Below are 14,498 nucleotides of genomic sequence, written 5' to 3'. Positions count from 1 at the left end.
ATCAAGACAAGAGCCTCCAAGTTTAATTAATTTAGAGGACTCACTAGTTATTCACCGAGATCATATCGGAGCAAGGGAGGGAATGGTGGGACTCACCCCGCTTCTCCTCCTCGCCGTCGACGTCGTGGTCCTGGCATGCGCCACCCTGCTCACCTCCTCCGCCACTGCCAAGTTCCACCCGCACTTGCTGGATGACCTCATCCCCTCCTTCTCCTCCGGCAACGGCAACGGCGACCACCACCCGCCGGCCGACGGGCCCGGGGTGGCCCACGAGTTCCTTGAGGCGCACAACCGGGTGCGCGCCAAGTACGGGGTGCCGCCGCTGCGGTGGAGCAGCAAGCTGGCCCGGTACGCGCGGCGGTGGTCGTCGCTGCGCCGGTTCGACTGCGTGCCTATGCACTCCCCCAACTCGCCCTACGGCGAGAACGTCTTCTGGGGCACCGGCACGGACTGGCGCGCCACCGACGCCGTCACCAGCTGGGCCAGCGAGGGCTCCTTCTACGACTGGCGATCCCAGGCGTGTCACCCGGGCCAGCTCTGCGGACACTTCACGCAGCTCGTGTGGAACGACACGGAGTTCGTTGGCTGTGGCCGAGCCGAGTGCTTCGCCGGCGGCGTCTTCATCACCTGCTCCTACGACCCGCCGGGGAACTGGAAGGACGAGGTGCCGCTCACTTAATTAGCGATCCACCCGGCCGTGTCGTTCATGCATGCTTGAGATCGATCGAGTAGATCTGCGTCCGTCCGCTCGTGTACGTACATGCATGCATGTTATTTATTAGCCTCGAATTTTTATACATATATATTTCAGTTAATAAATCATTGTTGTTCCTATGCATGGCCTGGTTTGAAATATAATATAATTTGTTTGAATATACCAACCTAATCTGAGAAAGATTATATATGCAATCTCAAATGTGCTTGAACCTTCAGTTTTTTCTTTTTCAATTTATCTTTTTTTTAAGAAATGGATGAAATTATATTAAAACAGTAGCACAGTACATCCCCACGTTACAACAAAGACTGTGAAAAAAAAACTTACATCCAAGTTCCCCAGAGTCATCTTCAGGAGGGTCTACAAGGCTGTCATCGCCGCCGCCGGTTGGAACCACCGCCTGTTGACGTCCCGCAGCACCAAAGATTGGTTGGAGGCCGAAGACAAATCTCACCCCGACGAAGGAGCATCAAAGTTTTTCGCCAACAAGTGCATCACGTCAAACAATCGACGCAATCTTGAAACGATGAACGCACCGGCATCGCTACACGACCGATAACCGTAACTTCGTCCTTGTGGATTGGATGGAACATCGAGCTCCAACACAAATCCGTTGCCACCGCTGAAAGCATATGGCCGGAAGCAGGAATCGCGACCGCCGGCATAATCGACGACCCGATAAGCAAGATCCACGGTCGTTAAAGAACTCACCGGCAAGGAAAAGGGACCCAGCACAGGGGCATCACAAATCTCCATCCCATCCACAAAAAGGAATAGAGAAACTAAACGCATCCGACCTTCACGGATCTAGCACCGCCAAGGAAGTCGTCTCCGGAGGAGTTGATGAGGAAAGAGACCGTGAGCAGCTAGGATCCGACGCCATTGCGGCTGCCAAAACCAGAACCAACACCATAGGACAAAAACTCCTCCATGCCTTCACCAAAAATAGCACCACCACCAGTGATACGCTCAGAGACGACCAAAAGAAAACAAAAGGGATCAAACACGCTACACCCCATAGCCAAATCTTGATCTAACCCAGCAAACTACCCTATACTAGGCTAAAGCTAGATATCTACAACCGACACTAGATCTTACTTCCCCTCCCCCTTCACCGGCCATAGAGGCCCTTTGAGAGGAGGGAGGAGCGAGGAGCCGGCGCTGGATCGGATTTCGATTGCTAGTCTCTATTGTAGCAGCAAGGGAAAAAGAGGAGAAGAGTTAGAGACAAATCGTCTCTCTTTTTCAATTTGTCTGTCCTGGAGTCCGTCTTGGAACGTGTTTGATGGGCCGGCTCTTTGTTCCTCCTTTTCTCTGCGATGGATCATGCCTTGTCTTGTTTGGGCCAGAGAGAGTAATCCACCATGCATTGGAGGGAGGTAACACTATTTCTGCTGAGGCTACAATTTTGGCTCCAGAGCCTGCAAGAAAGATCCAGAAGCCCCTGGTCTGGTCTGGTTTGTTCCGGGACACGAATCACATAACAAGCTACACGTAGGTCACAAACAGACAGCTCAAAACATGACACGAATCACATAACGAGCTACACGTAAGTCACAAACAGACAGCTCAAAATATGACTTTTTTCCTTAGCGACCATCCACAACGTTCTAGTAATCACCATAGCCACCATAGCCCTGTCTTCTCATGAAAATGTTTGGCGATAACACTAAAGCACAAGGACACAGTGATCCGATGCATCAAGGAAAAATTGATATAAACATATATGATTGTTATTCCACGGTTGGCAGCACAATATCAATGACACGGGGTTTATTTCTACCATGGAGATTAGACAGAAGCTAATTAAGGCTACTTACTACTAATAAGCTTGGCTCGGCCCCCTCTATACAATGAGGCTCATCCGTCGAATTAGTATACTAGTACTCAAGATTTGTTTTTTCTCTCTTCTTTTTAATGATAAATTACTGCTATTGCCCTGACCCAAAAAAAAAGTTACTGCTATTGGAGGATGGATGCACGTCCTTCAGTTTCAGTTTCAATTGGCGTCCTCGCGTGCTCCATACCCATACGGGTTCTTGCTTGCCCAGTTCCATAGATCTCTGCACATCTCCTCGATCCCGTACTTCGCCCTGCGTAAGTCAAAGCAAATCAAAGAAAGTTTTTGTTTGTTTATTACTACTAGGATCGATACCAAATCAATCACCAGCATATTCATCATATTCTCGGGAAACGACCACTTACTTCCATTTCAGTTCTTTCTCGGCCTTGGCAGTTGCAGCATAAACAATCTCTGCATCTCCAGCTCTTCGTCCAGCAAACACCAGCGGGATTTTCTGTACATTTTTCATCCATTAGCAAACACCAGCGCATGCATGGTCCTATCTGTAACGCTTTTGAAGTGACTTTCTTTTTTCTTTTTAACGAACTGCAGGGAGAATTTTGAAGTGACTTTCGTTCTGAAATTACTAGCTACCTTTCCAGAAACCTTCTCGAATGCAGCTACCATTTCCAGGACTGATGTCCCCTTTCCTGTGCCCAGATTGTATACTTCACACCCTGGAGATTATTCAATTCATTACAACAGATGAGCACATTAGCTTTAGGTGCTGGTTGAACAGAACAGAACAGCTGTTCTGTCGTCGACGTAATTTAGAATTAAACAAAAACCATGGGAGCTGCTCGTAGCAGCAAGGCTGTCAGGTTGGTCTTTACCTATTCTGTCAGAGTCTTCATAGAGCTTCCTCAGGGCTGCTATGTGGCCATCAGCCAGGTCAACAACATGGATATAATCGCGGACCTGCCAGGTGTTTAATTTACACAAATACGGGAATGAGCACTGCTCTGAAATATTCGTTTCGTTTTGGAACTAGAAATGCAAACGATGTCAGTCCAAGAACAGAGCAGATATACTCACCCCAGTTCCATCACTCGTGTTGTAGTCAGTTCCATAGACTGTAAGATGAGGTCTCCTCCCAACAGCAACTTGCTGAACATAGGGCATCAGGTTGTTTGGGATTCCGCAGGGGTCTTCGCCAATGTATCCACTTGGATGAGCACCAACAGGGTTGAAGTACCTAAGTAGTACAATCTTCCAATCAGGGTCTGAGCGATGGACATCGCGGCAGATGTCTTCAATGACAAGCTGCACAACAATATCATACAAAGGCGTTCAGTGACGAGCTGCATAATATAATAGGGAGACATTGTTTGTTTGTTTTTTTTTCTCTTTCTTTTGGGCAGAGTATTCTATCTAAGGAGACAAGGATGGAACCTTGGTTCGGCCATAGGGGTTCATGGCGCAAAGGGGGAATTCTTCAGTGCATGGCACCTCCTTGGGCCACCCATAGACGGTTGCTGACGAAGAGAACACCAGCTGCAAATTAAAGACGACAAAAACAAGTTCAGCTAGCATCCAGACTCTCTTACAGCATCTATGCAAGATAATGAACTTGGACATAGCACTGGAGACTGAAGTGTACAAGCAAAACTTGTTGAGATGAATGATTATTGCAGTTCCTGGTCCATATGTCACCAGAAAATTAAAATATCGTCCAGTCCTGGATATATATCCAAGAGCTAGCGCTATGAGTACGAAATAGAAACGCAGCCAGCAAAGCAATGGCTGGGACCATAACAGTTAAGATGAGCCCAGCCCTGTCACGGATGGCATTGCTTTGCTTTGCTCCGTGTCCGTGACACAAATTTACAACTTGGCACGATAAAGGGCAGGACTCCTGTCCCAGGAGCAAACACTGGTATCCTGTGAGCCAGCAAGCAAAGCAATGCAATGCAAAGTACCTTCTTGCAGCCATGTGCAGCCATCACCTCCAGCAGGGTGATTGTTCCGATGAGGTTGTTGTCGTAGTAGAGAAGGGGCTTCTGCACGCTCTCGCCAACAGCTTTCAGCCCAGCAAAGTGAATCACCGCCTCAAACCTGCACTTGTGTCAAGATCGATATCGATCAGAACCGAATCAATGATCAGAACCTCCTTTTAAATGGAAAACAGTGAGTGAATCATAACCTAACCTAACCTAACCACTAGAAAGAATAAACAGCTGCAATTTCCAGGCAAGCTCTCCAGAAACCAATTCAATCATTTGACAACCCAAGGAAATAAACGCCTGGTTGCAAACCAGATTCGGCTGGCAGTTTGATTTCCCACCAACCACAGCTCCAGACTAGTACTGATTTCTAGTAAGGATTATGTATGAAAATAAGAAGAAGCCTTTCAATTAGATTGATGGTCCTAAGCACAAGTACAAGTGGTGTTCTTGTGTTCTGACAACTAAAACTGCTACCCTGCTAGTCTACCTAGTATATTAGTACAAATGACTAGTGATCCAAAGGCCAAGAGCGAGCGAGCAGGGTCGGTCAACCACGAGTCCTTTTTATTATCATTTTAATTGTTACGTAGGGTAGGGTAGGACTGACTATGTTTGTTGTTACCTCTGCGAAGAGAAGATCTCCTCCAGCGCGTGCCTGTCGCGAAGATCAACCTGCAGCAGCATTGTTCAGATAAGAGAATAAGAAAATACTCATACTGACTCCATGAAGTAATTGCCGAGCCTTCTTCTTCTTCTTCTTCTTAATCAGTTGACTAAAATTGTGTAGGAAAGTTTAAGAATCAATTTCCGGTAGAATGGAAGCAAACAGCGTATGTATAGTTCCAGATTGGACGGGGCTATTGGATTGGAGCTGGGCCAAACCAAGGCAGGTTGTGCCTTGTGCGCGGCCGGTAGTGGCTGATAGCAGACCGAGGCAGGCAACAACGCGTTTTCCAACGCAACGCAGCCGCGTCGTTGTCATCCCATTCCTCGACGAGCGGCGCACGCATCCGTCGCATGGCATGGCATGGCATGGCATGGCATGGCATGGCAGGCCGCGTCAACGATGCCTGCCAGCCGCCTTGGACTCTAGTTGAGCCACGACGATGGCGTGACCCAACCGCCGGCCCAACAGTGCCGGCGCAGGAGGGAGGGAGATCCGAATATTCTTCTTTTTTACAGCAGTCTATTTCTTTTTTACTACTATACTATTGTAACCGCCATCCGAAGAAGAGGAGGAGGAGGAGAAGCCAAGTAAAGAAACCGCCCCGCGATCTAATGAAAATGAGAGAGGCGGTTTCCTTTTCCAATCAAATCAAATAGTAAAATCAAATCGATGAAAAGAAGCTTCCTGAACTCTGTTGGTGGCAACTGGAAGGAAGAAGAATCGGCCGCCCGGCGGCGAAGACCAAGAGAAAGAAGAGAACGAGTTGGAGGTACCACTACCACCTACCTTGTGGAAGACGAGGTTGGTGCCGTTGTGTCCGGCGAGCTCGGCGACGCGGATGAGGGCGACCTCGGAGGCGTTGTCGAGGTTGTCGACGACGACAACGCGGAAGCCCTGCTGGAGTAGCGGTAGCACGGTGTGGCTGCCGATGTAGCCGGCGCCGCCCGTCACCAGGATGGTCCTCAGCACAGCGGAAACCATCTGCTCGGCTCCTCTCCTCTCCTCTCTCTCTCTCTCTGTCTCTCTCGGTCTCGCTCGCTCTCTGCGTTTGTGCTGTCCGGGGAACAGAACACGGAGGCCGTTGGCTTCGCAGCATCTGATCTGCATATATAGACAAGACGGACCGGACCGGACCGGACCGCCCGTCGAACCGTGCCCATCCATCCCTGCGCCAAGGCGAGCCCGAGGATTCGGGAATCGAACCGTGTTAACGCGATGGCCGCCACGTCACTCCCGCCCCCGCGTCCTCGGCCGTCCAAGTGTCCAGGATGGATGCATGCCCACGTCATTATTTATTCCTTAATAACCACTCCTTTCTTTTCCTTAATAACTCGATCGGAGCAAATCAAGCAAGGCCCAAAATAATCCATCTCTCCAACGGAAGCAAGGAAGGAGGGAAGATCTAATCATCTATTTACTAGTCGATTTCACCACCCAATGCCATATAATCAATCCATCCTCGTTTTCACTCCATATTTGATTTGTTACTTTTATAAAATGCACGAGTTATAATAGATTCGATCGATCTCCACCGTCCACCCACGTTGATCGATCAAACGGTCATCAAGTAAAGTTGGATCTTATTTCTCCTTCCAAAAATATATTTAATCTCTCATTATTTACATTTCATATCTAGAAATCCAATATTTATCTTCTATATATTCAAAAATACATTCAATCTCATATTATTTGTCTTCTATACTTAGACGTCCAATATTTGAATTCTATACATTCATCACTGGGTTTCTCCGTCGCCTCCCACACTTTGCCTACAGCGTTGGCTTTCTAGAGAGAGTGCGCCGCCGCCCGCACTTCGTCTACTTCGAAGGTCGCTTCCGTCGTGCTATGTTTACACCAAGTTACTATACGAGAATTATTTTTATCTCATTACAAATCGTAAGCATCTTAATCCTCCTCACAACATTGCTACGAATGTAAACTTTAGATATACGGTTCTCTCCACCTCCTATCTAGTTACTTGCTATTCTCGTCCCTTGTAAAATTATATAGTTATGTTGTGAAGTTCATGTATGTGAATCTCAATTTTGTTATGCTATGTTTTATTTATTTATTTAGATTATTATATTTTAGATTGATTTTATGTGTACGAAATAAGTATGTAGATGCTAATCTTATATAGATACAACTCTTGCACACAACCTAACATTTTGGGTCCATCATCGTAGACACAACACATATATCAATTAATTGTTTTGGGAGTCTCTTAGAAACAACAATATGATACTTGCATTGAAGGGTTGTTTATACACATCAATTTAATGTTATTCCCGTAACGTGACACTATTGGATATAACAGTTGTTCGCCTAAACAACCATTGCTTGATTAAACTAATACAATAAACACCGATTAGAATAAAGCAGTGAAAGTCATTGACCTCGATTAGAAGAAGCCATTAGTCTTGATGGGTCGGTGAAGATCACGTCGAAGTCGCATTAGATCGCCGTGATGTTGCCTCGCGAATCGCGATGGTCGTCGGTCGTCAACCACCTCAACATTGCTGTTTGATCAGGATTTGGCAGGGTATAATGTGCACAGGAGCAAAGAAGTCAGTCAGTCTGTAACATCTCGAGTTTCGCATATTACTCAACTACGAATTTTACTCTAAATTAAAAAAAAATATGATTAATTTATCTAACTAAAATTAATAAAATATGTATATGAATGCATATATACCAGTATATATATATTCATATGTATTAAATGTGTTAAGTTGAGTAGGTATTCTAAAATACACTAGAATTGTTTTCAAAATAATTACTATATCAAATTGGTTCCTGTGTATTGGTTTATGATTTTTTTTAATTTATGTAGAGATATAAAATTGAATGTCTCTTAATTTTAAATCTACCCTCAGCTCAACACTAATTTGAATTCAAATCTCTTTGGTGCAAAATATCTTCCAAATCTCATAGCATTACCTCCAAATCCAAATTCAAATGTCTCCATTTGAATTTATGCTAAGACCAAAATCGAATCCAAATTCAAAAACCCCCCTTTTAAATTCATTTCACAACCCTACCTATTTTTCTTTTTCCTTTTCTCTCTCACAGGGCTGAATTTCCCCTCCCTCCCTCTCACTCGTGCGGCCCACGGTGGACAGCCCGGCCTCCTTTCCCCTTTACCCCGCACGCGTCGGCCGTCGCAACCTCGCGCGGCCCAGCTCCCGTGTTCCCAGCCCGCTCTCACGCGCGTCGGTCTACCGATCGTCACTCGCTTGCGCATGAGCTGCGTCGTACGCGTGTCGTGCATCCACCGCTCACCCACGCCTTCTCCCTCTCCTCCACCTCACCAACGCGACGCCGGCCGCCATTCCCCTCTGGGAAATATCATCGCGACCGTCCTCCGCTCCCTCACTCTCTCTCTTCTCTCTCTGCCAATGCCTGCGCACCGCCCATACCGTCTAGCACCGTGACTTTCTCGCCCCCGCACGCTCATGGCCGGCGCAGTGCACCCATGCCCTGGGAAAAGAGGTGGACGCTACCCCACCACCTCACCACTGTGCTGCCGCTGACGATAGTGTGATGCAACGACTGCACCGCCTCGTTACTCCCTTCTCGCTCTATAAATAAAGTGCCCCAGTCTCCCTCCCTCTCGGTTTCCCCATTTTGCCACCACCACAGCGCCGCCGCCGCACCATTCTTCTCCACTGCAGCTCGCCATCACCAATCTACCACCACGTGCTGCCGAGGGGCTCCAGGGCCTCACCACCGTCCCTATGCTGCTCTTCGACGACCGGGAGCCTGAAGGGAGGCTGTCCGAGCTAAAGACCGAGCAGTCCGCCACCGCCTCTTCAACGCATCGCCGATCGCTGCCCTGTCTAATGTCATTCCTGCTCTCGATGAGCATTCCCATCCCCTCACTCTCCCTCCTAGGTAGCTGGTAGCCGTCCCTATGCTTCTTCTCGCGCATAGCCACACGTAGCCGCGTGTTTTTCCTTCCGCTATCGTGTTGTGGTTACCACCTGTGTGTTGTGCCTCTGTGGTGCTCCGACCGGGGAGCCTTAGGCCCCTTTTTCATGCAAGGAGCGCGCGAGTAGCCTAGGTGATGCCCAAATTTCATGCACCGCTGCCCTCTCCTCCTACTGCCATCTAGTATCGTTTTCGCCGCCAGCAACCATCGATGAGCTCCTAGCCAAATCTGTCATATCGTGTAGATGCCTGACGTCCTTTCATCTTCGTGAAACTCTAGCAAAAACCCCGCTCCGACAAGATCCTCAGCGACGCACCACCGTGAATCACTTTTCGTCGCACGCTTTTCCCCCGTAGCCGCCCTACTCCGCTAGCTCACGCACACGCATGCACTAGCCACAGGCTGTGGCTCAGCCTGGCCGAGTGGGCCACGGCTTGGCCCACATGTCGTTGGCCTACCAGGCCAGCCTAGATCGCAACGGGCCTCACCCTAATGGGTTGGCCCAGGTCCGCTACCTTCTAAGCCACCAGCCCAAACTCAAGCAGGTTGGCACTGTGCAGCCCAAGCTTGACCTAGTCCAATTAGGCCCGAGCATGGTCCAATCCGAGCCCATCTCATCCCAGATAATACTGTTCATGTGGGTCCAAACTACTATTTAGTGGGTCCCACTTATGAATAGTGCAATTTTGTAATTTTCTGATTTAATTTAGATTAAATCTTCCGAGGGTCATAACTTCTTCGTTCTAACTCTGATTTTGGCTATTCTTTCACTGAAATTCATCTAAATTCGTGATCTACCCATCTATCACAGTGTGATATCCATTAGGATTCATTTGGCTTTCTATTTGATGTTAATTTGATTCTTCTTTAGTATAACTCATTACTGATTGTAGTCACAATTACAGAACCACCAGAATTCTACAAGTGCTGCGCATAAAGCATCAGGAGCGAGAAAAATTCTGACTACAACCAAGACTTTGAAGAAAACTCCGAAGAAGGCAAGTCATATCTCCTTGATCATACTGAACCAATATTTTCAAATAATCTACATGATCAATTAAAACTGAATTTATTATCGCATGTGATATGTATTGCGCTTTTACAAACTACTTGTAATAGTTAAATCCTATAAAACACATGTCATGCCTTGAATATTATCATCAAGAATACCTATCACCTTAAGATTACCTGTTGTTATCTATATTAACGACGGACAACACCTTAATATATAGCATGCTTAGGTTTAAATACGTCTCATCAGAGACGCCGCTTTTAAAATGCCTCTGTTCATAGAGAAGATTTACTGTTAACAATGTTAAACTCATAAACCATGGATCCTTGATGGTTGTGAATTCCATGATGGTTGTGAAATCCTTGATTTCAGGTGGGATATGGAGAGTTATATGTAAAAATGGTGAAAACTATTTTGACGGGGGCAGGTGGAGCAATACTCTAGATGAGGATGCTTCTGGGGCTTGAGTCACCTCTGTAGTGTTCATTGCCGGAAGATACCTGCCCCAGCCGTTTAAGGATCGAGTCATTGCGCCATCATGCTTAGCCACCGCATGCAACCATACGTCTTGAATGAGCAGGACTTTATTTTCCTTCACCAGACTGGGTTAGATATCATACTAGAAGGCTGATAGCAACGAGTAGTCTAATGGCCATCTATCCCTCTATTTGGAGGTTTCTAGAATCGGCCTAGGCTTAAAAAGGAGTTGGCCTTTAGTACATGGACTCTGACTCTTAGGAGTAAATCTCGTAGAAAAGCTTGATAAGAAAGGTGATTGAAGTGTCTAAGTATGATTCGCTCCTCCGCTTGCAACGGTTGGAGGCTGAGCATATCGCTGGGTAAAGCTGCACAGCCTCTACAAAATGTAAATCTATTCGAATAGCCGTGTACACAGGCTTGAAAATGCAGCATCAGTAACCGTTTTGACTAGACTCTGGGTGCATGTGTCTTGATGAGTGGTGTGTGGACTAGATACCCGTGTGATGAGGTTCCTAGCTCCATCCGCTAGAAGCTATGTAATACTAGAGGTACACCAGATGTGATGATAGGACTACGGAGTGAGGTGTAGCCCCTTCTAGGACCAAAAACCCTAGATATAGCTTGTTATCTAGTTTTAAACTGTTTAAACTGATTTAAAGTCAATCATAGATAATACAATTGAATACCTGCATAAAATTGCTTGTGTATATTTATTTTCTAAAAACTATGTTATCAAAACTACTTCCGTACTTACCTTATGTCTTTTTACTTTTGAAACCTCTTCTATTGTTGGTTCTAAGCTATCCATATTTACCCAGTAGATGGAAGACGAGGATTGGAACACGAAACATTGTCTGCGAGTGAAGGGCTTTCCCAAATTACTGTGAGAAGCTTGTTGCTACCAGGGTACAACCAGCGTCCAGAGTACACCGGACATGAGTACGACGAGAATGGATCCCATAAGTGCCAGGTTCTTTTGCAGATCTTCGACTACCCAAGGCACCCTAGCTGGCGGCTATGCACATCAACACCATCAGAGTTCGATACCTTGACACGTACCAGTTGGCAGCTTACGAGACACTTCAGCACCTGTGCGGGAGGCGTGCTAGAGAGGTGGCACACACTCCCATAAGTCACTTTCCAGCTGTCGCGGTCCAGCGAACTGCTTGGTGCACACGCTTAATTGCCATGGAGGATGCAAGACAGGAGGAAGAGGAGGACAACACCATCGTAAAAGTCACAGCGCAATACCTCCATGCCTTAGAACACATGCATGATGAGAGCTACCAGCTATTTCTGGAGAGTTGCCAGAGGGCAGAGGAGTTAGAGACGTGGGAGAGAGCCCTCTTGATGTTGGATCAGACCAGAGTCTAGGCTGCAGTTGCTGAAGACACCGCTGTAAGGAACCGCCGAGGATGACAGAGAGCAATATAGGCGCATCTCAGGGATCTCAATAAACAGAATGCCTTGAATGGCTCTCGAGTTAGGCGGACTGCCAGGAAAAGTACCTTCAGGATACCCACGAGTCAGAACCGCCACATCGTCTTGGTGAGTGTTCCTCTCCTCCCAACACATATTGCAGCATCCATAGCAGATGGAAGGATTGGCCCCTCACCAGTTCCAACGACCGGAGGAGGTTTAGTGTCCGCCAAGCCGATCCAGAAGGGAGATATAATGATACCCATTGACTACTCAGAGGAGGAGGATCCCAACGAGTGTGAGGTCATTAGTGACTACGACGGCGACAGTGGCGCCGATAGGATCTCCAACCCCACTTCTACCCTGACACCAGCCGGGACCCTCTCACCGGTTGAGTCAGCTGCTGACAATGTCGCTGACAGGTCCGCAGACGACACGTCGTGGAGAGCTAGTGGTAGGAGTATGTTCTTTAGTAACTTTTGTGTAGATAACCCTGTAGTCTAATGATTTGTGAGCATACTTTTTTCATTTGTATACCGAGAACTTTTGTACTAGTGACCTAGAAAGATGATCCTAGGTTTGTTTAATACATATTACTTGTGTTTATGTGTGGTTTTACTTCTTATTGACTCTTAATTGCATGATTGGCAAGGATTGTCCTTGCTTATATCTTGGTTGCTTCTCATCTTATAGTTGTATCTCAGCTCTTGCTTCCTCTCTTATCTACAGAAAATAGATGAAGTCATCCAGGTAGTCGTCTTGCCTATAGCAACAATGCGAGTGGGCCCTTGTCGTCATGGACCATAAGAGTGGATCTGAAATAGGAAGCGCAAGGGAATCCAGAGGGAGGGACGCTATGGGCCAAGGTAGATGCAGAGGCAAAGACAGGGTCATCAACTCTCAACCCAGCCAGGATGTCCACCAAAGCTGCCACAACAGTCAAGGGACCCCACTGCCCTCACCACCGAAGAATGACCTGGTGGCAGTAATGGCCAATCAAACCCGCCTATAAGGGGCCATAGCACAAGTAGGAAACAACAACTGAGGTTATGGACCTCGGAACAAGATATCAGAGTTCATGAGGATCAAACCTTCAACTTTCGATAGTACCGAAGACCCCTTAGAGGCTGATGACTGGCTTAGGGCCATCATCAGAAAGCTCAAAGTCATCAACTATGAGGGTCAAGAAAGGGTGAATTTGGTAGCCCATCAACTCATCGGATCAGCAGCAGAATGATGGGAGAACTATTGCGAGGCATTAGTAGATGTTGATGCCATCACTTGGGAGGAATTCTGTGAAGAGTTTCGGAAGTACCATGTGTCAGAAGGGATTATGGAAATGAAGGCTAACGAATTTTGTAGCCTAAAGCAAGGATTAATGACAGTAAATCAGTACATCTAGAAGTTCATCCGTCTTTCCCGCTATGTCCAAGAAGACGTATCAACAGACAAGAAGAAGCAGGATCATTTCAAAAAGGGACTGTAGCGCAGCTTGTAGGTCCAACTCGTACCTGTCATCTATCCTAACTTCGACACTATAATGAACAGGACCATCCTTCTAGAGGAGATCTCGAGATGAGGATCTTACACAATCCAAGCTGCAAGCTGCCCTTTTTAATATTGCGCTGGTGGACGTGACAACAACCAACCGATTTGGTTAGGCCACCGATCATGGTGTGGATGTGGGGTTATCGGTTCCCCTTAGGGCCCGGTCAAGGTTGTTAGAGCCATTGTCGAGATCACAACTAACAACAACATGATACTATGCTCAAGTCTTAATCTAAAACTTAATTAGAGCTCCAATCGATCCATGTTGAGAGCACGCACAAAGCGGTGATGTCAGCTATATGTAAGAGTCGCCACGTAAGATTTCTGGTGATGTGAAAGAGTCTTAATAAAGAGAGGGAAGAATGCCATCTCTTAAACAAAAGACATTGTAGCACACGAAAGAAACCAAATATCCCTTGTACTGCATTTATTATAGGACAATACTAATAGACTACAGATTGTACAAGTTTTTTCTCAAATACGCAGGAGAGCTACGCATAATTATATTAAGAAAGAAGAGAAAATCCCAAAGTGGACCGAGTACAAAAGAAGACACACACACTTAACCCAAGATGCACCAACACCTAGAAATCGAGAGTGCCCCCTACTATGGGTTACAATGAACTGATCTGAGCATCAAACCAAAGTGAGAACACGATCACAACGACTATGGCAATGCATCAAGGCTAGATATTGCTCAGCCCCTTTGCACCAGCCATACACCACATCTTGGTCTCATCCTCAACATCTTGCCAGATGGAACATGTGTTAGGCGAAGCTCCCTCAAAAACACATCCGTTCCTATGTTTCCACAACCACCAGGCAACCAAGATGACTAGAGAATTAAAACCCTTTTGATGTTTTTTGGGTACTTCATGTTGGGCTCTAATCCACCAATCTTGAAAAGGATGATCTTCCTGGCTGGAAGTAACATGCT

At 46.7% G+C, this 14,498-nt stretch overlaps 2 protein-coding genes across 2 annotated transcripts; one reads left to right on the top strand and one right to left on the bottom strand.

Moving 5' to 3' along the window:
* On the top strand, nucleotides 1-776 carry LOC133929564 (pathogenesis-related protein PRB1-3-like). The gene has a single exon (XM_062376371.1). The coding sequence runs from the start codon at nucleotides 83-85 to the stop codon at nucleotides 677-679; it is 597 nt and encodes a 198-aa protein (XP_062232355.1). The 5' UTR covers nucleotides 1-82; the 3' UTR covers nucleotides 680-776.
* A 1,635-nt stretch (nucleotides 777-2,411) lies between these two features.
* On the bottom strand, nucleotides 2,412-6,245 carry LOC133929561 (UDP-glucose 4-epimerase 1-like). Its single transcript, XM_062376369.1, has 9 exons — nucleotides 5,958-6,245; nucleotides 5,127-5,176; nucleotides 4,478-4,613; nucleotides 3,951-4,052; nucleotides 3,594-3,821; nucleotides 3,392-3,476; nucleotides 3,153-3,235; nucleotides 2,921-3,012; nucleotides 2,412-2,808 (listed from the first exon to the last, which is right to left on the bottom strand). Exons 1-9 carry the CDS (start codon nucleotides 6,150-6,152, stop codon nucleotides 2,715-2,717), a joined length of 1,065 nt encoding a protein of 354 aa, XP_062232353.1. The 5' UTR covers nucleotides 6,153-6,245; the 3' UTR covers nucleotides 2,412-2,714.
* Nucleotides 6,246-14,498: the final 8,253 nt, after the last annotated feature.

This window comes from Phragmites australis, chromosome 9 (genome assembly GCF_958298935.1).
Source record: "Phragmites australis chromosome 9, lpPhrAust1.1, whole genome shotgun sequence".
In the NCBI taxonomy this organism is placed as follows: domain Eukaryota; kingdom Viridiplantae; phylum Streptophyta; class Magnoliopsida; order Poales; family Poaceae; genus Phragmites; species Phragmites australis.
Note: the sequence above shows the minus strand (reverse complement) of the source record. Positions and strands in the feature narration are given on the sequence as shown.

Excerpts from the sequence above, each read along its gene's own strand:
- LOC133929564 (XM_062376371.1), top strand. The coding sequence starts at position 83 with ATGGTGGGACTCACCCCGCTTCTCCTCCTCGCCGTCGACGTCGTGGTC.
- LOC133929561 (XM_062376369.1), bottom strand. The coding sequence starts at position 6,152 with ATGGTTTCCGCTGTGCTGAGGACCATCCTGGTGACGGGCGGCGCCGGC. Across the intron at positions 3,822-3,950 it reads ACCCCTATGGCCGAACCAAG|CTTGTCATTGAAGACATCTG; the intron begins GTTCCATCCTTG and ends ATTGTTGTGCAG. Across the intron at positions 3,477-3,593 it reads ACACGAGTGATGGAACTGGG|GTCCGCGATTATATCCATGT; the intron begins GTGAGTATATCT and ends AACACCTGGCAG.